At 42.5% G+C, this 22222-nt stretch overlaps 1 protein-coding gene across 5 annotated transcripts in view; it reads right to left on the bottom strand.

Annotated features, from left to right (window-relative positions):
• Positions 1-22222, bottom strand: part of ENOX1 (ecto-NOX disulfide-thiol exchanger 1) — a 661896-nt gene that overhangs the window by 55416 nt on the left and 584258 nt on the right. For all 5 annotated transcript variants that reach the window (XM_030200535.1, XM_030200539.1, XM_030200536.1 and 2 more), the window contains exon 13: positions 11201-11308. In XM_030200535.1, the coding sequence (XP_030056395.1) occupies positions 11201-11308 (108 nt within the window). The remainder of the gene's footprint in view (positions 1-11200; positions 11309-22222) is intronic.

Here is a 22222-nt window from a genome sequence, read left to right as displayed (position 1 = left end):
TCTGTATAGCGGTCTGAATATCGCCACTCTCTGCATAACTTGGCACTCAGTCCGTGCTCAATCTGGATAATGCCAAGGCAGTCTGCAAGGATATTAAGCATCATTATTCATGCAGTGCCACTGAAAATCAAAGGATAGTGCTGTCTTAGGGGATTATCCAGCTAACAGTTTCTATTATCTGGAAAATTCCTTTTGAGCACTGGGCACATTCCAGCCAATATTCAGTGTGAGTTAACAGGCCAGGAACAGCCGCCGACTGGTTAACTCATGTCTCAACAGATAACTGATCATTTTCAGCAGCATTTAACCAGTTATCGCTACTGGACGTGCCCAGTTAGCGTCAAAAATAACACCAGTGATGTCAGGGGCATGACTGGTTAAAGTCCCACTATTCGGAATGTAAACAACCAGGCTCAGCAGCCAAATAAAGCTGCATAAAAAGCGGGCCTATCTTTGTCCACTAAGCCATGGCTAGTTAAATCTGAATATCGACTTAACCAGTTATGTGCTAGCTGGCGTTGAAAACCCCAGATAGTCAAAGCCTGTTGCCAGAAACAGACTGGCATTGAATATCTGGGTTGAATGCCATTGAATATCTGGGTTGAATGCTGGAAGTGGGCAAAGCACTGCCTGCTGCCAGCTGAATATTTAGCAGATTAAGTCTATTCAAATTGAAGGGGCCCTTTTACTGTGGCAATGCTCAGCATGTCCTCTGCAGATACCGAATGTGCATTAATACTGTTTGCAATTTCTAGGCATCAAGAACATACATATGACCAGAATAATGTACCAGATAACACCCAACACTAATTAAAAATGATCAAACCGTTATATCATATACTAGTTTTCTAGACCTTCGCAGTAAATGGTCCAGCACGCGCCAACTGCCAATTACTGATGGGAATGCCCCCGCAGTAGAAAACAGAAAATTATTTTCTACTGCTTGTTTGCGGTGCACGCCAAATTCAGAATTACCACCTGGGGCATGCATTAGCCGAGTGGTAATGCTGATTTGAGTGCACGCTGAATGCGTGAAGGCCTTTACGCACCTTTGTAGGGCCCCATAGTGTGCAACTGCATGGGGGGGGGGGGTGGATTTTGGAGGGGCATGGGCAGGTCAGGGCCTGGTATTTATGCACACATCTTATAGAGTACTTGCCATTTACATCAGCCATTTGGTATGAGTAAGTGCTTTCTCTCCTAAAGTTAGGTGCTTAATTGTAGACTTTCGTTAGTATTGTTTTCTAACAGCAAATTGTATGCACAATTGCTGTTATAGAATTCATGCTTAGCACACACCATCCCAGTAACTAACTTTAAGCAACCCCTACACTCTTACTCCCTAAGTCCATACTTTCCTTTATAGAATATGTTTTTATGACACCTTCCTTATGACTAAAATAGGCACAATGTCACAGAATTACCCTCTTAAATCAATTCTATTAAAGGGCGCCAACCGCCACCAAGAATACATGTAAATGGCCAGAATACAGGCACATACATATGTAAATGCTAATGTTCCAACTATGTGCTATTCTATAGAAAGGCACTTAAATGCAATGGTTAACAGTTTGAAGGTGGGTGCCCACAGGGGCGAAGTCTTGGGCAGCAAGAAACAGGAGTGAGAGATGGATCCAGGAACTTCAAACACAGACCAGAAAACACCCAATATGAAAATTAATCTTTAATTGATGACTCTTAATGTTGACTCGACACAGCACCATGTTTCGGCACAAGCATGCCTGCTTCAGGAATCTCTTGAAAGTATTGTTTTGGAAATATAACAATCACAAATCAGTATGTAATCAAAGACTAAACTGTTAAAAGAGGTCTTGAAAAACACAATTAAAAAAAAAAAAGTAATAGTCTCAAAGACATGCGCTACCGTGAAATACCGGTTAACAACTGGGCAGAGCATGGGTAACCTAGCAACATAGTAAATGTCAGCAGATAAAGACCAGCACGGTCCATCCAGTCTGCCCAACAAGGTGGTCAGAGTTGAATCTGGCACTCTACACAGGTTCCACTTCATGATTAAAAGCTGGTATAGTTAATTTCTGTCTCTTTCCGCCACATATGGGGCACAGACCACAGAAGTCTGCCCAGCATCAGACCTACTTCCCAAATACAGGAGCACATTTCTGATTAAAGAAATGTGCCATAACTTGGCTGAGCTGAGCTAATTACAGACTTGGCTTGTAGAATGAGTTTGGGGGATGGTGGAAGGGTGTGTAAGATTAGAGGAAATACAGTAGTGTGGGATGATTCTGATTGGTGCATGCTTTACAGGTTGTACCAATCAGGGTTCTTTTTGTTGAGAATAATTGGCGGGATGATGTGAGAGAAAACTGAGTATTTCTGTGGAGAGCCTGGGGAGAAACACGTTTTGACCCACCTTCCCTCTCGGATGTTATGTTTTGGGGGTGTGCATTGAGCAGGTGGCAGGTAGTTCCTTTTTTGTGTGTCGCAGCAGTAATGGAAGGCGCTATTCCCAATAACATGGATTCCTGAGGAGCTTGGGAAGGAGACCCTAGGAAATGGGAAGCAGAGTGGGATTTGTGTGCATGACCGTCATGAATCCTATGGGATTGGGCAGGTTTGGCGGTATTTGATCTGTTATGCCAGTATTCTGTAAAGAAAAGTAGATTTCTGATTTCCTTTATCGAATAAGCTCCAGAGAGGTGCCTTCTTGGAGCCTAAATAGGTACACCCCTTTTATACAACTGCCCTCTTAATGCATACTCCTGGGGAAGCGGTAAGTGCATCTAAGCTAACTGCACAAGCGACAGCACACAGTAAGTATTGTGCGCTAACTGTATTGTGCATTTCACATCATAACCTGCCCAGTTCCTGCTCCTTAACAGTTCTCATGCAAATTGGCGTGCATTATCATGCCACCGTGACAACAGTTACCGCGCTCATGTGAGAACAGTGCATGCAAATTTGCATGTTAACTGCTTGATGCAATTAGTAAAAGGGCTCTTATGTTTAGATAAAAAACCAGGACTGGACCATGTCATTTTTAGGAGGCATTTAAAGACGTTGCTATTTCAGGAAACCTTCATCATAGCAGCAGGTGCTTCTTACTGAGTCACTGAGAGCAGCTGCCATTTTATATTTTAATTCTTCATTGTTTTTATAAGTGTTTTATATATTTTGTGTTGTGTGTTCATAATTATGTATGTCTTGTTGTAAGTATTATTTAAAGATGGAATATAAATGTAGGAAATAAATGAGTGAATATTCAGTCTTGGGACGACATGGAGTTAAACTGGCAACACTGCCTAAATTTCATGTACTATAATCAGTGTGCTTCTTTAAATATCTGCCTGGCCCACTTACATCTTCTAACCAACAGATGTACCAGTGGGAGATGCAAATGTGCCAAACTCTCTGTAAGACATTATGCCGCTAGTTTACAGACAGATGTGCACGGAACAGGATCACTGCATCCAGGCACAACACTATGCAAGGCTGAAAATAAAGATAGTAAATAACTGAAATAAATCTTGCTGCTTCATTGAGCCTTCAACTGCGGGAAGTGCTCCGAGGTTCAAACTATAAAGTTTCTTCAGTTTCACAGTGTTCTTCTAACGGGACCCAGAGGTGGTGTTGTGTTGTTTAATTTTATATGTTAAATTAAATAAAGCAACATTGCCTCTGCGGTTCTTTTACAAAAACATTCTGAAACTGAGAAACCATATATAGATATACAGTGGGGGAAATAAGTATTTGATCCCTTGCTGATTTTGTAAGTTTGCCCACTGACAAAGACATGAGCAGCCCATAATTGAAGGGTAGGTTATTGGTAACAGTGAGAGACAGCACATCACAAATTAAATCCGGAAAATCACATTGTGGAAAGTATATGAATTTATTTGCATTCTGCAGAGGGAAATAAGTATTTGATCCCTCTGGCAAACAAGACCTAATACTTGGTGGCAAAACCCTTGTTGGCAAGCACAGCGGTCAGACGTCTTCTGTAGTTGATGATGAGGTTTGCACATATGTCAGGAGGAATTTTGGTCCACTCCTCTTTGCAGATCATCTCTAAATCATTAAGAGTTCTGGGCTGTCGCTTGGCAACTCGCAGCTTCAGCTCCCTCCATAAGTTTTCAATGGGATTAAGGTCTGGTGACTGGCTAGGCCACTCCATGACCCTAATGTGCTTCTTCCTGAGCCACTCCTTTGTTGCCTTGGCTGTATGTTTTGGGTCATTGTCGTGCTGGAAGACCCAGCCACGACCCATTTTTAAGGCCCTGGCGGAGGGAAGGAGGTTGTCACTCAGAATTGTACGGTACATGGCCCCATCCATTCTCCCATTGATGCGGTGAAGTAGTCCTGTGCCCTTAGCAGAGAAACACCCCCAAAACATAACATTTCCACCTCCATGCTTGACAGTGGGGACGGTGTTCTTTGGGTCATAGGCAGCATTTCTCTTCCTCCAAACACGGCGAGTTGAGTTCATGCCAAAGAGCTCAATTTTTGTCTCATCTGACCACAGCACCTTCTCCCAATCACTCTCGGCATCATCCAGGTGTTCACTGGCAAACTTCAGACGGGCCGTCACATGTGCCTTCCGGAGCAGGGGGACCTTGCGGGCACTGCAGGATTGCAATCCGTTATGTCGTAATGTGTTACCAATGGTTTTCGTGGTGACAGTGGTCCCAGCTGCCTTGAGATCATTGACAAGTTCCCCCCTTGTAGTTGTAGGCTGATTTCTAACCTTCCTCATGATCAAGGATACCCCACGAGGTGAGATTTTGCGTGGAGCCCCAGATCTTTGTCGATTGACAGTCATTTTGTACTTCTTCCATTTTCTTACTATGGCACCAACAGTTGTCTCCTTCTCGCCCAGCGTCTTACTGATGGTTTTGTAGCCCATTCCAGCCTTGTGCAGGTGTATGATCTTGTCCCTGACATCCTTAGACAGCTCCTTGCTCTTGGCCATTTTGTAGAGGTTAGAGTCTGACTGATTCACTGAGTCTGTGGACAGGTGTCTTTCATACAGGTGACCATTGTCGACAGCTGTCTGTCATGCAGGTAACGAGTTGATTTGGAGCATCTACCTGGTCTGTAGGGGCCAGATCTCTTACTGGTTGGTGGGGGATCAAATACTTATTTCCCTCTGCAGAATGCAAATAAATTCATATACTTTCCACAATGTGATTTTCCGGATTTAATTTGTGATGTGCTATCTCTCACTGTTACCAATAACCTACCCTTCAATTATGGGCTGCTCATGTCTTTGTCAGTGGGCAAACTTACAAAATCAGCAAGGGATCAAATACTTATTTCCCCCACTGTATATATGTGTGTATGTGCATATATATATATATATATATATATACATACATACATACATATACATACATTCAAAGCATTTAGAGGTGGTTAAAAATGTGTTGTAGCAGAGAAAATCAGGTGAAGGAGATTGTAATAGAAGCGAAATTCAGACCAATTTAGGAAAGTGGATTCTGTTTTGAAAATGTGATATAAAATGATAGATTATCAGCCACACTTTATATAGAACATAGAAATCAGAGTTGATATTATTTTTTGTTATTTTTGTTACATTTGTACCCTGCGCTTTCCCACTCATGGCAGGCTCAATGCGGCTTACATGGGGCAATGGAGGGTTAAGTGACTTGCCCAGAGTCACAAGGAGCTGCCTGTGCCTGAAGTGGGAACTGAACTCAGTTCCTCAGTACCAAAGTCCACCACCCTAATCACTAGGCCACTCCTCGTTGGGACTTGTACAGTTCCAGTAGTATTTTAAAACAGGGTCTACTGATACATATCTAAAATACATGCAAAAATGGACATGCATGCACCGGTTATATGCAACGAGAGCATCCATTTTACAAAGATGAATTCATTAAAAAAAAAAAATATTTTTATTGACAAGAGGCGACCACATGTCACATCTTAGTAAAAACATCTCAAACAAGAGCAATTGCTAATATACTAACAACGCAGTACGTTAAAGTACTACTACTACAGTGTGCTGCCTCTAGTCAAAGCAGAAACATTAGAACATAAAAACTTGCACCTGTGACCGTACATTGCACTAAACATTTAAACACTCAAAACATAGGCTCTCTCTCTCTTGATCTTTTTCTGCCCCATTACCCCATATCATCCCATTTGTTTCAATATCAGTCGAGGACACCCATGTGTTAGGCACGCCCCAGTCCCGCCTTCATTATGCCTCCGACACGCCCCCGTGAACTTTGGTCATCCCCGCGATGGAAGGCAGTTGAGGACGCCCAAAATCGGCTTTTGATTATTCCGATTTGGGCGACCCTGTGAGAAGGACGCCCATCTTCTGATTTGTGACGAAAGATGGGCGTCCTCTTTCGATAATAAGCCTGATAGTGTGAACATTCAGGTGAATGTAAACCCCCAAATATTTTAAGGGTCCTGTTACCCAAGCCAAAGGGAACTCTGGCCATTGCAGGACCTCGCAGTAAGATGATATTGCCATGGACTCTGACTTTTTGAAGTTGAGTTTAAGACCTGAAAAAGACCGAAAAGTTTGAATAGGGTCAATTAGTACTGGAACCCTCCTGGACGCCTGTCCCAAGTAAAGTAACATATCGTCTGCGAAAAGATTAATTTTATATTCACAATCACGCACTACAATTCCCTTAATCTCCCCCGCCTGTTGAATTTTGCTAGCCAGAGGCTCAAAGGCCAATACGAACAGTATAGGGGACAGAGGACAACTCTGGCGCATGCCCCTTTCCAGTGCAAAGGACGAGATCAATTCCCCATTTACTAAGATTTGTGTTGATGGCTTACTATATAATGCCCGTATTCCCTGTAAGAATTCTCCAAATATAACAAATTGTGGGAGGACCCAAAAAAGATAGTACCATAGTACTTTGTCAAACGCCTTTTCTGCGTCTAAACTGGCTAGGATAGCATCCCCCAGCCTCCCTCCCTTAGCATGTATAACACTGAGAGCCTGTATAATATTAGCGGAGGCATATCTGCCTGGCACGAATCCTGACTAGTCTGAGTGTACGAAAGAGGGGAGTACCGGACCCAACCTATAGGCCATAAGACTGGAATAGATCTTGATGTCTTGATTTAGGAGAGAGATTGGCCTATAGGATCCTAACTTCTCCTTATCTCGACCTGGTTTAGGTAATACAATTATGGTGGCATGCATCATCCTCCCCGCCGTCCGACCAGGAGTGCAGAGCACCTGACACATATCCTGAAAAGGCCCCACAACGTGAGCCCCCAAAAGTTTATAAAATTCGGGCCCTAATCCATCAGGCCCTGGTGCTTTTACTAACTTAAGCTTCTTGATAGCGGCCTGAATTTCATTACCCAATAGGGGTGCGTTTAAGGTATCTAACTGAACCTGTGAAAGTTGAGGGAGATGCAGTCCCGAAAAAAAATTTCCTGCCTCTCCTGGTCACACGTGCCAGAGTCATATAAGGACTTATAAAAATCTACAAAAGCTGCCTGGATCTCCACCTCCTTGGTCAGCAATTGCCCAGAAGGGGCCCTAATACTTGTGATCGTCTGCCTCGCCAGTCTGTTGCGTACCAAAGTAGCCAGAAGCCTCCCCGCTTTGTTCCCCCATCTGTGAAGTTTATGTTTGAATAATTGTATATCTTGTGCAGCCCTTTGGTTCACAATCTGGCTAATCTGGCCTTTAAGCTCCAAAAAACCTTTCTAGCTCCCTCCTCCCCCTTATTAACTGCGGCCCTGTTTGTGTGTAGGCGTTTAAGTAGATTGAGAAGTTCTCTGTCCCTCCTTTTTTGTGTACGAGCTGTGAATTCTATGATTTTACCTCTCATCACCGCCTTCCCTGCTTCCCAGTAGGTGACCGGGTCCCTGTCCCCAGGGTCATTGTCTCCAGTATAATGCTCCCATTCCTCTATCAAAAATGCCCGAAACTCTGGGTCCAAGTAGGGCGTGGGATTCATACACCATCCCGCTACATTTCTTCCCTTTAAAAATCTTACATCCACCCCTACCATACTGTGATAGGATACAATCCCCGCTTCAATTTCAGCCGCAGATACCGCAGATAACAGTGAGGACATTAATATATAGTCCAGTCGCGACTGAACCTTGTGAACATGAGAGTAAAACGTGTACTCTCTATGATCTGGGTGGAGCACCCGCCACGCATCTATCAAACCAAGTTCTTGCTGCAAGATGTTTATCCCCTTATTTTCCAGTACTTTAGGACGCTTCTTGGTGGGTCACAATCTATCAGTGGATCCGCAGTGATATTAAAGTCTCCCCCCACTACCAACTGATAATCCTGAAATGGCATCAGCGCTGCTGATAATACAGAAGAGAACTTCTGGGAGTAAATATTCAGGGCATAAACTGAGCACAATGCTACCCTTTGACCCTGCAACGTGCCCACCCACACAACAAATCTTCCCTCTGGGTTTTGAACAACCTTGTGCCTGATACAATCCAGGGTTTTGTTTATAAGTATGGCCACCCCCCTTTGCCTGTTATTATAGGAGGAAAAGGCTAACTCCCCCACCCAACTTTGCTTCAGCTTACCTTGCTCTGGGGAGGTAAGATGTGTCCCTGTACCGTCAAAATATCTACTCGTAGACGCCTACTGTAAGCCAAAACGTTTTTGCGTTTGATCGGTGAGTGAATGCCATCTACATTCAGGGAAGCGACAAGCAAACTATCCATCCCAGCATTCATTCCGACTTCTTATACGAATACAAGCTAGAAGCAAACTTCCCAGGAGCAACATCCCAGCTAAACTGCTCCCAGCGTGAATAAATTTCAGTTGCCATTGTACATGAGTCATCCAGTAGACAAGATCAGTCCCAAAGATGTCTAGCCTCTTCATCATTGGTCTCCCCCTTAATCAGTACCCATTTACTTCCATCCACCCGCGTGAGGACCCCTCCACATTCTTCCCAATCCCTTCCCCCCTCTACTCTCTGCACCCTCCCCACCCCCCTCCCTTTACATATCATCGCCCACACTGCATTCCATCCGACACCACCATTCATACCACCCCAGTCTCTGTTACCACCTGCCATCCCAAACCCTAACCCTACACAGTTAAACCCAATGTCCAATCGCCCATCCCCCCCAGCGTCCCCCCCACTCAGTTAGATGAAAACAATTATCCATTGTTTCCAACATGTCACATACACATGACTTTCCCTAAAACATAACTGAACTTCAAATTTGTGAATGATAACCAGCAAACCTAGTCTAGCAGCCCACGCCACCAAATGAGGTGATCAGTTCTCTCACTTGAAGTCACGTGGCGCTCCCTTTCTGCGCCCCTCAAGTGTGTCCACACTTCCATCAGCAATCTCTCTCCCTCTCCCCTCTGCTTTCTCTGCCAAACTGTCGTGCAGGATTACTGCTATCCAAAAATGTAACAAAAAATCATAGGGGTTAAGAAAACACCCTAAGGGCTCGCTGAGTGTCTAAATCTGTGTTTGCCCTTCAATTTCCATGCCATCAGTTCACTTGCAGGTCAAAGTCCAATTGTCTCACCATTCAGCTCAAGTTCAGTTACCTCAAACCCAGATCCTCTCGTTCAGCTCTACGCAGAAGGTAATTTCGACATAAAAGCTTTTAGCTCATCCCCTGTAGTGAAACTGAAGGTTCGATTCTCATGGGTAACCCTCACTCTGGCAGAGTACTGGAATGCAAACCTAATGCCTCTCATGTACAATTGGGAGCAGAATGGGGCCAGAAGTTTCCTCTGCTCTGTGACTCTCAAAGAGAAGTCCTGAAACAGGATTACTCTGTTACCCTTGTACTCCAATGCGCGTTGTTTCTTATAAAGTTCCAGAAGCTTTGCTTTAACAGCATAGTTCAAGAAGCGAGCAATGACTGGGTACGGCCTTCCAGTATCCTCTCTACACACCCCCACTCTATGGGCACGCTCAACAATTACTTGGCCTGTTTCTGAAGGTAGACCCAGGGAGCGGGGTAGCCACTGTTTGGTCAGCTCTTTCAATTCAGCCTCAGGTACTGCTTCAGGTATATCTATGATGCGTAAGTTATTTCTGCGCCCGTGATTTTCCTGGTCTTCAACTCTGTCTGCAAGGACTCACACTCAGCTTTCCAGTTCATGGAGCCTACTCTCCGCTGCTGCCACAAGATCTTCCTGGGCGGAGATACGCTCTTCCTCATGTTGGAGCCGCGTCACACGGCCCACTATGCTTTCCTTAATCTCATCCATACTCACATCCAATTTAGCGAGTTTATCATCCAGCAATTGCGAGAGGTTCCTCATGGATACCTGCACTGTATCATCCAGAAGTGCTAGAGTTGGAGCCGCCACTGGCTGAGACGCGGGAGGCAACACCATTTTTTTCAAAGCGGCACTTACTCTCTCCCGCCCAGCCCGTGGCGTCTTCACCAGCATGCCCTCTGAGCCCCTAGATAACACGACTGTTTTGGCAAAAAACTGCACAGGGGTCAGTAAGTTCCAATCAGGCAAAAAAAATGGAAAATCTAGCTTAGATCATCATTTAGTCGGGGTTTAGGAGGCGCGGGGGAGAGGAGCCGAGCCAGCAGGCGTCTGCTCAGGATGAACCCATCACGTGACCCCCAGATGAATCCATTTTAGAAAGATGAATAGGGGTAACATCAATGGAGGAACCATGGCTACATACACGTCTATGTGTCAGCACATATATATATATGAAGGTATTTCAGAACCTAGTCAAGTATGTGCTGACACATAGACACGTGTGTGTGCCACTTTGGAAACATAAATGCTGCCAGTTAAGAAAAGAGCCTGTAAATGGTCAACACAATCCATCTTGGTGACATAAAAACAGTGACTTCCCTGAATCCCTGCCAAGAACACACACTTTTCTGAAACCTAGACATCCTCTAAATTCCAAGATTGATCTCTTTCAGACATGCATTCCCCTTCCGAAATGGGAAATGCGCCTTTATCTTTTGATTCCGTTTAGTCCCACCCAAGCCATGCCCTCTTGCCATATGCACGTATTGCGAATTTGGGCATGGGTATCCTAAGTTTCTTAAATCGGGATTTAGACATGTATGTGATGTTCAAATATAAATGCTGGTCCATGTGCACCCACATTGCGAATAGGGCTTTTGAAGTTACAACTGTTCAAAAATATAAGAGCCAGAAAGTAAATGAATTCCTAGCAGTACTGTCCCTCTAATTTATGCTTCTTTTTTCCATGCACTGACTCACCTGCTCCTGCAGAACTTTAAGTAACGCACGCGTGTGTGTTTGCTCTTCCATTGCTTGCTCCAGCTCGGATTTTTTGCAGTTCAGTTCTTCTTGTACAGTCAGTAATTGCTGCATAAATAATAAACACTGATTAGTGATATCTGAAAGCAGATAACTTTAAATCCATCATTCCAATCAACTTCATTTTTTATGCATTTCTAATAATTCTGGTTTGTTGTGTCTCTGACAAACAAGATACAAATTACTTCCATGTGTGTGTATCTCCACAGCAGTGTTCAACAGTAATGCGCTTTATGATGTGCAGTTGAGCTATTTGTCACACTGAAACTCTGTTTTCTGGTATATTGCCCACCTAGGAACTGTCACATGCAGCTGAACAAAAGCTTATTGGGTAAGAATGCTCAGTATTACTTAACAGTACAGTACACAAATAATTTACAAGCATGATCCTTTCATATAATTAGTTACTGGCCAACAGCCAACTCAATTCATATTAAATATGGTTCCAGAGAGCTAAGTCAAGAAGATGTTTATTCCAGTGTGAGGCCATTGAAGACAGATGCACATGGATGCAATCCATACATTGCCCCATATCCTGATCCAGGGCTGGGCAGCCTTTATACCCAGAAGGCCATGATGTCAGTACTATCCCTTAGTGGGCTGCACATGGAAAATTAACAAATGCACCATATGTGTCAACAAAACTCAAGGTGATGAGTGAATGAACATAAATTATTAGCAGAATGGTCTGTTAACGTATACATCTGTCTTTCCAAGTAGTTGCTAACACTGTCAAACTCATGTCCCGCTGTTATATCCTCCACTGACCACAAAACTCTGATTAATAACATTTGTTCAGGCCATTTTCCCATGGTCTCATGGGCCTCATAAAATTCAATGGTGGGACACAGATTGCTCACCACTGTCCTAATCCCTGCTCCTTACTTCTCCTCTGTGGCTCTGATTCCCAGTTTTGTTTCATTCATCTATCCCTCCCTTCCACTCCACCCACTCAGATGGTAGGAGGAGAGATGCACTCTTCATTGCTTTTATCTGCTGCTGGAACACACTTGAAGTTTGGTAATTTTTCTGCTCTGAAAGCTTTTGCACCCTGAGTAACTGCCTTCAGGATAAGTGTTAAAGAGGTGCAACCTGGGCTGTTGTCCTGGGTCCCTATGACATGGCAGCCCCAAACCCTTTCCAAAGCTGAAAGATGGGGAGCGTGCCAGGTGTGGGCCCCCCTCTTAAATTTCTGCCCTGGGCCTCAACATGTTTAACGCTGACCCTCACTGCCTCTCTCACCTTCCTCTAGTTATAGCATTGCTTACAGGATACAAACTACAGCCCACAATACTATATGTTGGCAGGGTAAATGATAATCATAAGAATTTGCAACTTTACACAGTAAAATGGCTATTAAAAATGTGATGAGTACTATTAAAGAAATCATTTATTTTAAAACTCAAGTGAAATACATTATACCTGCCTCCTTTTTTCTCCCTCTAAATTAATTCCCAATTTACAGGGTAACCTTTGCTCTGTTTTATGCACATGCTGAGAGGATCGTGTTTTTTTTAAATTCTAAGACACTAATGAATGTCAGCATTTCTACCTTTATTTGAGGTCTAGAGATAGAAAGGGAGACTAGTCTCTTCTGAGGACACATGACAAGCTCTTGTTCCAAAAATTTCTCTTTTGGTGGGATAGTGCTGCATGACAAGCTCAAACAGTTTTATGTTGCCTGGATGAACAATTGGTGGTTGTGAGGTTTGATTTTCTGACTGTGTAGCTGTTCTGTGTTCCACATAACTATAGTTTACATAGGAAGTTCAACAGACTCCTGATGCAGGCCTTAGAGCCAAAACATAGCCCGTGTTGCGTCGTTTGAAGACTGGTCATTAAAGATTTTGAAGCAAGAAGCTGTCCTTTGGTGTCTCCACTGTGCTTGGTCTGGATTCGATTGTGGAGTACTTTTCTTCTGGGTTTTTTTTTTTTTTTTTGCAGGGGGGTATGTTGTTCTTAATGCCACTGAAGTGCATTTAGGGACAGAGAAAGCTGGGTTCTCTCTCAGCCTGTGTGACACATGAAGGCTGATATTCAGCAGGAACTCACCAAGTTAATTAGACAAGTTTATCAAACGTCTGTTCTAATTTATCCCTGCTACTTGTGCAGACTGGCTTATCTGCTCAGATCTTGCCAGATAGGAGGTAGTTCTGTAAGTGGCTTCCTACTTTTAGGTGCCCCAATGCCACATGGTAACAGCATATTCTACAATGGCATTTGGGCACCCAGATGCTTTTTACAGAATATGAAGCAAACCAAGTCAAGATACCAAATAAATAGTAATCCTTACTGTGTTCCTCAGTGGTGTAACTCACTGAGAACCAACTTTCAAACGCAGTGAGATTTACAACACCAACCTCATCATTGGTATCACAGGAGAATATTTTACTAATATTTGAAATTCTCAAAAGTATCATGAACATTTATTTACTTTTTTTTTTTACCCTTTTTTAATATAAACATTTTTAAATTAAATACTTATATGAATAAGTATTCCACTGCCAGAGCGGGGACATGATCCGACAAGACTCATGTTTCGCAATCTCACTGCATTTAAAAGTTGGCTCTTAGTGAGTTACACCGCTGAGGCACACAGTAAGGATTACTATTGCTTTGAAATCTTGACATGGTTTGCTTTGGTTTAAATATCCTTGGCATAGGTTATTTGCTGTTAATTGGAACTTTATAGAATACGAGCATAACCTGGTATCAGGGAGCCTAAAATCTAAGTGCCTGCAGTTACATCAGCCATATGGTATAATTGAGGGCACCCACGTTTCAAGTTTTATTAATGCTTACTACCTCGCCTAACAGACTTGCCTTCTAGGTGGCTTACAATCTAATAGAAAGTGAGAGATTCCGATGACACAGACAGCATAGGGAAGAAAGGAGGAACACCAATTTTAATAGGAAAGGGTGGGGATGGGGGGGGGGGGGGGGGAGGCAGGCTTCACTGTCTTTCAGAGAAATCCATCCAGTCCCCAGTAGCTCAGGAGGGACTAGTGGAAAACGTCTTGGAAAAGAAAAGTTTTAAGGTCGGTTTTGAATTGAGTAAGGGAGGTTTGTAGTCTCAGTCAAGGGGGTAATGAGTTCCATAGATAGAGCCCTTAACAGATAAGATGGAAGCCCTAGTACGTTCATGGACTATGTTTTTGTAGCTATGTACAATTAGGTGATTTTGATTGAGGATTCTGAGAGTATGAGGGGGGGGGGGGTACAAGATTAAATGATGGAAAAGGTAAGTGGGTTTGCCTAGATATAGCATTTTGAATACTAGAAGGACAAGTTTATAAGTGATTCTGGAGAAGGCAAGATGGCGATGGAGTAGGAAGTGTTTGAAGCTGTTCCTCCGACCCACCTTTCCTTCGTTCGTGTTTCCTATTTTTTTTTTCTTCAATTCTTCTATGCCAAAAAGAAGGGGCAAACAGAGGGCTTTCCCTGCTCCCTCTGTTAGATCTGCAATGGGTCCGATGGACCACTTCACAACCCGAGATGAATTAGCTGGGCAGACTTCGCTGCAGGGAGAAGCGGTGGGAGGGGAACCGCTCTCCCCGCTTGAAGGGGATATCTCTTTGAGCCCAGACGTGACGAGTCCTCCGGTGATGCCGGCAGCCTTGCAAGATGGACGCCCCAGATCGATAGGACCCAGTGAGGGGTCGACTGACCTGGGTGCAGGGGCAGCCTCATGGATTCCTGAGTTCAGCAGCGCAGGACAGCATTGCTAGGATTTCCACCGGAGAATCTCAAGCAGAGATAGAGAAGGTGGTGGCTGTGGGTAGTGGACGAGCCCAAGGAGAGACTCAGCTTCAATTCACTGCTTTGTTGATGAAAAACCTGAAAAAAATCACTTTGGAGACCATATGGGATGCTCTGGTGAGTTTAGAGAATACTTTTTCTCAGAAAATTACTTCAATGTTGATGGATACTCAGGTACTTCCTGGTAAAGTTGTGGAATTGGAAAAGCAAATTCAACAATCTAAGTCTTTTGAACAAACAATTAAATCTGATACTGATAAAATTAAAGAGGGACAAATGACATTAATTTTGCAGAAAATCTAGAAAACCAGCAAAGAATGAAAACGTTACGATTTATAAATTTTCCAAAAGTGCCAGCTGTGGCTCCCCTAATAACTTTTAAGAGATATCTCACAGAAGTTTTGAAAATTTCAGAGCAACTTTCCCCGCCGGTATCAAGAATTTATTATCTTCTACCTTATGTTAAGGAACCTATGGGTCAAATATTGACAATGAATTCTGACATACCACTTGAGGAGTTAAATTTAAATTTATCTCAGACTATAGAAGATGAGGTCTTGGAAGTACAAGCTGCCACATTAACTGTAGATTTTGTTCTTCAACCAGACCGACATTGGATTTTAAAGACCTTTTTTCGCTATAGACAAGAAGTTTTCTTGAACTGTAAAGTTAAGGTTTTTCCTGATGTATCTAGTCAAACTGAAAAGAGATGTCAATCTTTTTTGAAACTTCGTTCACAGGTCCTCCAATTAGGGTGAACTTTCTGGCTTAATTTCCCATGCAAGTGTGTTATTAAATTGCAGTCAGTTAAATATGTTTTTTTCTAAAGTGATCATTTGTTGTATTTTTTGGACTCTAAACAAAACCCGGTCATGCCTCCTCTGTTATCAGTTCCTGTAATATCTACTCCATAAAATGAATTACATACCAGGGAAGATCTTCCTACTCTTTTCTTTAAATTTAATCATTTAGAGATAATTCCTTGAATTGTGCCTTGCCTCTGTCTATTTATGAACGTAAGTTATAATTGTCACTTAAAAGATATGTTATTTATATTAATTTCCTCTATTGGTTTGTGATATTATTCTTTCTGTACAAGAAAAAAATTTTCTTCTTTCTTGTTAATGTATTAAAAATTATTTAAAAAAAAAAAGTGATTCTATGTGAGATTGGCAGCCGATATGCTGACTTCAGAAAAGGTGTAACATATTCATATTTTCCTACTTGATTGATGACATGTATTGCTGTATTCTGGATCCTTTTGTACAATGAGCTACAATAATCAAGTTGGCTAATAACTAATGTGTGAACAAGGATATTCAAGGCTGGTGGGTGAAGTAAAAGTTGAATAGATCTGATGAGGCAGAGCATGTAGAATGAGCGACTAACTACTTGCCCAAATGCGGCAAGGGTGGGTGTAATTTATGATATTCTGTAAGTTGAACACATCAGTGGCAGCCCTGCCCATGTTCCACCCCCTTGCATTTTGGGGCTATGACATTTATGCGTGCCCTTACAGAATAGCATGTAGGGGAAATATTGTACATTTACGCAAATAGGTGCGTACATGTGCGTGTCACTGTTAATATTCTGTACATTTACGTGCATAATGTGCATGTAAATTTAAGTGCCCCATTATAGAATTGACTCCATAGTGCTCTCTTAACAGGATGCAGGAGATATGTCCGAGATCTGAAGTTGTCATTAAATTCATGCGCTACAAAAGCAACAAAATGCATTGCAGCTCACATGCCAGTTCTGACAGTGTCTGCACAGAAGTGCAAAGATTTGAAATCCAAGACTAGTCAATGATGTCCTAACCACTATCTCGCCTCGCACACTTCTTGCACACCCACAAGCATTCTCCTTTCATTAATCACACCAAGATGCTCACCAAAAACAAAAATAATGACACATGGGGAAAGAGGCAACAAAAACTCTAATGCAAGCTTTCACACACATAGAAAGGCAACAGACAAAAGAACAACTAGGAGAAACAGTTATCACAAAAGACAAACAAAACCTCCTTCTCTGTTCTCTCCTCACCAGAGATAAGAGCTGGAGGAGTGGCAGTCTGCGGTGAATATATGCAGAGAATGAAAAACAGAATGACTGCACGTGTTCTCAAATAACCTAGCCCATGTTACAATGCAGCACATGTTAACAGTGGCGTGCAATGACATTCAAAACTGGGGATTCAGTAAATGCACACCATCTTTCCTCCCCCCACTCCCTTTGACATCTCCCACCCCTCCCTCCTCCCTTTGGCATAATCATCCCCTATTTGATTGCTCATACTACTACTAATAGCATGTAAACATTGGAGCCGACTCTGTGTGTGCTGTGGGTGCTTGAGCACCCCCAATATTGAGAAAATTCCTTGTATGTGTCCAGGGAGGGGTTATTTCATTGGGCTTAGCACCCCCAATAATTTTGAAAAGTTGGCTCCTATGCATGTAAATAGCTGTTTTCTGAAATTGCTATTTCCATATGCTTCCAGTCTAAATCTGATAGGTTATCAATAGAAATCAAACAAAATAAAATATGGAAAAGAAAATAAGATGATACCTTTTTTATTGGACATAACTTAATACATTTCTTGATTGGCTTTCGAAGGTTGCCCTTCTTCGTCAGATCGGAAATAAGCAAATGTGTTAGCAGATAGTATATATAAGAGAAACATCAAAGCATTACTTTGACAGTCTGACAGAGTGGGAGGGTGGGGTATGCATGGGGACATCAAAGCATTTCATTGATATTCTAACAGGATGGGTGTTGGTAGGTGAGAGGAGGGTAATAAACAGAAAAATAAACAGAGAAATACTGTAAATACTATAAATGCTATATTGGAGAAACAGGCCAGATGCTTAAGACAAGATTCAATCTGCACAGACATCACATGAAAATAGCCGGTGCCAGTCAAGCCCCCACCCCTGTGGGCCAACACTTTACATGACCAGATCACTGCACCAGTGATTTCACAGTAAGAATACTGAAAGGTAATTTTAAAACAATACAGGAACATAAGACCTTTGAAATAAGAATGATTGAATATTTTGACACCCAACAAACAGGACTTAATAAGGATCTGGGTTTTCTAACCCATTATAAACCATAAAGCTGTATTTCTCTATTTATTACCCTCCTCTCACCTACCAACACCCATCCTGTTAGAATATCAATGAAATGTATTATTTGTTAAGCTAGTTCATTTTTCCATGATTCATGTATCTCACAATTGTTTTCATTGAGCCAGAAGGAAGTGGGGATCCTTCCAATTGGCAGCCACTATAAAAGCAAGTAACTAACAAGTGGCAATAATGAACCAGACATTTTTTATTGACAATGAATGGATTAAAAGAATCATGATAACACAATAGTATAAAACTGTATGCTGGAAGGTATGACATGTCATGATGATTTTAATGTCAATATAACCTTGAACCAGAAAACTTACATGTGGATCAATGCCAAATATGTTTAAATATTTGGCAATAATATTTTTAAACAACTTCAACAACAACAATCTGGGTCATTTAACTGAAGTGACATACATAGAAATTTCTACGGAATCTCTGGTTATATTTCTAATCAAAATCTCTGTTTAAATAACTCCCTCGTTGCTTGATATAATAAGAATACTATTAGTTAGCACCTCTCACACATCATGCTGATAAAAAAAATTGTTCATATGGAGTCTTATAGGTGTTAGAAAGAGTTAGGCCATTTGAGCCCTAGTTCAACCAAATTCAGAGTCATTAGAGCAGAAGGGCCTTGTTCCTTTGCTCTCCACCATTCTGCCTGTCTTTCAACAGACTCTTACACTGCCACTGAAGGTAAGTTTAAAATGTGGGAGTAGGAACGTCTGAAGAAATGTATACAATGCCCCTATAAAGCACAACTAAGAAGTAGATTAATTAGATGCCTATGGAATGGCCTGAAGTAGTAACAAAGGAGCTGGAAGCCAAGTTAAAAAAGAGCTTCAAAAGGGAACAGCCTGTCACGATTGTGGTTGTGACCCCTCTCAGACTCACCTTATTTCCGGCGGTCAGCTTCTGAGCTGGCTTCTGTCTGTTCTTCCTGAGTTAGCTCTGTCTCTGTGTGCTGGCTGCTTCCAGCATGACTCTAATTACTCCACTATACTGCACCTGTGTGTGTTAAGCCTCTCTGTGCTTCAGTATGCTTTCTGCCTGTGTTCTGTAGTTGTGACATCATCAGTCAGGGCCTTGATAAGGAACTGGTGTTCTTCTATTCAGTGCCTTTGCTTCGCCTAAGGTCCCCAGGTCAGTTGGTGTGCTGCTGCACTTTGGCTTGTTTCTGTCTGTGGGCTTTTGCCCTCTGCTCCAGTGTGTCTGTTTGTGGGCTTTGGCCTTCTGCTTCAGTGTTTCTGTCTGTGGGCTTTTGCCTTCTGTTTCAGTGTGTCTATTTGTAGGCTGTTGCCTTCTGCTTCAGTGTGTCTCCCTGTGGGCATGTCTGCCTTCTGCTGTGGGTCTGTTTTGCTTCCCTGTGTGTTTGTGGCCTAGCTTTGTGTTTTGCTTTGTTTGTCTATTTTGTGTTTCTTGTTCCCTCCTGCCTTTTTCCTCTAGTCCTTGTTCGTGCAAGCTTGGTGTTCTTCTATTCAGTGCCTTTGCATCGCCTAAGGTCCCCAGGTCAGTTGGTGTGCTGCTGTACTTCGGCTTGTTTCTGTCTATGGGCTTTTGCCCTCTGCTCCAGTGTGTCTGTTTGTGGGCTTTGGCCTTCTGCTTCAGTGTTTCTGTCTGTGGGCTTTTGCCTTCTGTTTCAGTGTGTCTATTTGTAGGCTTCCCTGTGGGCATGTCTGCCTTCTGCTGTGGCTCTGTTTTGCTTCCCTGTGTGTTTGTGGCCTAGCTTTGTGTTTTGCCTTGTTTGTCTATTTTGTGTTTCTTGTTCCCTCCTGCCTTTTTCCTCTAGTCCTTGTTCGTGCAAGCTTGTTGCTGAACCCTGTTCCCTGGGGAAGGTTTCCCCAGTTCTGTGTCCTGATTCCTAGTCCCTGTTAGTCAAGCTTGCTTTTGAGTCCTATTCCCTGTGTGTGTTCCTGGATCCCGTAAATCCTGCCGGCTGCTCGCACCTAGAAGCTCAACCCCTAGGGAACGGCAGTCAAGTGTAGGTGAAGTTTGTTCCAGTCCTGAGTTCCAGTATGAGTGTGTTAGTCCAGTGTGTTCCTGCCTGCTACTTTTCTCGTCTGCAGCCCCTGCCTTGTTTGTGTGCTAGCCCAGTGCTGGCTGGGGTGGTTTAGCCTACCACTGCCGCTCCTCGGCAGTGGCCCAAGGGCTCACAAATCCTGTTTTCCCTGGAAAGCCTGACACAGCCCCAGATACAGTCCCCAACTTTTGGGCTGAAACAGCATGTCTCCAGCAAGATCTGTCACACTGCACAAATTGATTGATTTGACAGCCAGACCTAACATCATAATGGATAGAAACAGAAAGAATACCTCTCTTCCCAAAAAGAGATGCAAGAAATGTCCCAAAAAACTACAAACCAATAAAGTGCATGCCTACAATCTACATACTATTTGCTGCAATAGACGCTGATAGAATATACAATCATATTGATTCCAATAACATTGTGGTGATAGAACGAAAGGACAATGAGAAGAGATCATATGGAAAGTACAAAATATATCCCAACTTAACAAGTATATTAAGTTTGCCATCAATATATGGCAAACTACACTCCATCTTCATCATGAAGATGGACAATTTGTCATCCCTAACAACAAGACTTAGGGCCCCGTTTACTAAGTTGCATTATAGATGCACTAACGTTTTTAGCAAATGCTTAAATTTAGCATGCGCTAATGCTAGAGACACCCATTTAAATGTGAAAAGTAGATCTGTGTGAATAGATTATACTACAGCATTGGACTTACATCACTGGTTGGAAATCAGATGATGTGACACCTTTATTGAGAAGCCTCCACTGGCTCCCAATGGAGCTTGATATCATTTTATAGTATGTACAATGGTGCATAAGACACTTTATGGTCATACTCCCAGAATATAGGCTACTTGTTGCCAAAACAATAGATCATTCCCTTAGGTCTAGAGATCAGGCCCTACTACAGTTCCCCACACTGAAAAATGTGAAGTATAAATCCATTCATGCAGTGGGCTTTGCTTGTAGATCAGCTCACTGCTGGAATTCACTCCCTCTTGAATTGAGATTGACCTCAGGTTACTTGAAATTTCAAAAGCTATTAAAAGCGCACTTATTTCCCACTACAGCATACTGCTTACTTGTTTAGGAAAATATATATATTTTTTAAATTTTAGCTGGATTAGTCTATGAGATTTTAAATGTTATTTCCTAGGGTTGGCCTAGTCACTTTTTTATATATTGTAATCCACACTGATCCAGAATATGGTTTGTAGAGGAATATAAGTTTTATTGTAATTATAATTTAGAGGTGGGCAACATGTGTGGGGCCAGCAGGACAGGTGGTGGTGGTGCTGGGGTTGGAATTGCCAACATGTATGGCGCTACACATCATCATTCAACAGCAGAACATGTATAAAGTGCTGGAAACAGGCCAGCATAGGTCCCAGGAAAGACCTTATCCAAACCAGGATCACCCACCCTTCCACCACCACTGGGCACTGGCTAGCACTGCTGGCCTTTATAAAACACACATAAAATAGATATGTTTTTGGAAATGTTAATGGATGCCCCGTTACAAAATTATCCCCTTAACAGTACTTGCTCTCTTGGCACATTGGTAGGGCTATTATGGAATCCAGTAGTGGGTTACTTGTTATATGAGTGCTTAGACATGGCATAATCTTATTATAATATTGTACAGCTAGTTTCAAGAATTGGGATTAGCAGGGCAGTGACCTAAATGGTTTAGCAGGATTTAGCCTTACTATCATTACATTTCTTTCATTTTGTTATGCAATTAGAGTGCTGAAAACAAATTTGTGATCCTCAAATATAATAAGAATTACAAGTTCTTACCACAATGCTCTTGTTTCATTGAAACCCATCTTTTCTTATGCACAGAAAATTGTCTAAATTAAACAATTCTGTGTTTCTTTAGAAAAGATTATGTACAAAATAGGAACAACAGGATTAATTTAGGGAATCTATGTCTGAAACAGTAAGTAAAGCCCTAGTTTGCTTAGCAAAATTAATTGACTAATTCAGTGGCGTAGCAAGGGCGGGGCGGTGGTCCGCCCCGGGTGT

This window comes from Microcaecilia unicolor, chromosome 4, assembly GCF_901765095.1.
Source record: "Microcaecilia unicolor chromosome 4, aMicUni1.1, whole genome shotgun sequence".
NCBI classification, from domain to species: domain Eukaryota; kingdom Metazoa; phylum Chordata; class Amphibia; order Gymnophiona; family Siphonopidae; genus Microcaecilia; species Microcaecilia unicolor.
Note: the sequence above shows the minus strand (reverse complement) of the source record. Positions and strands in the feature narration are given on the sequence as shown.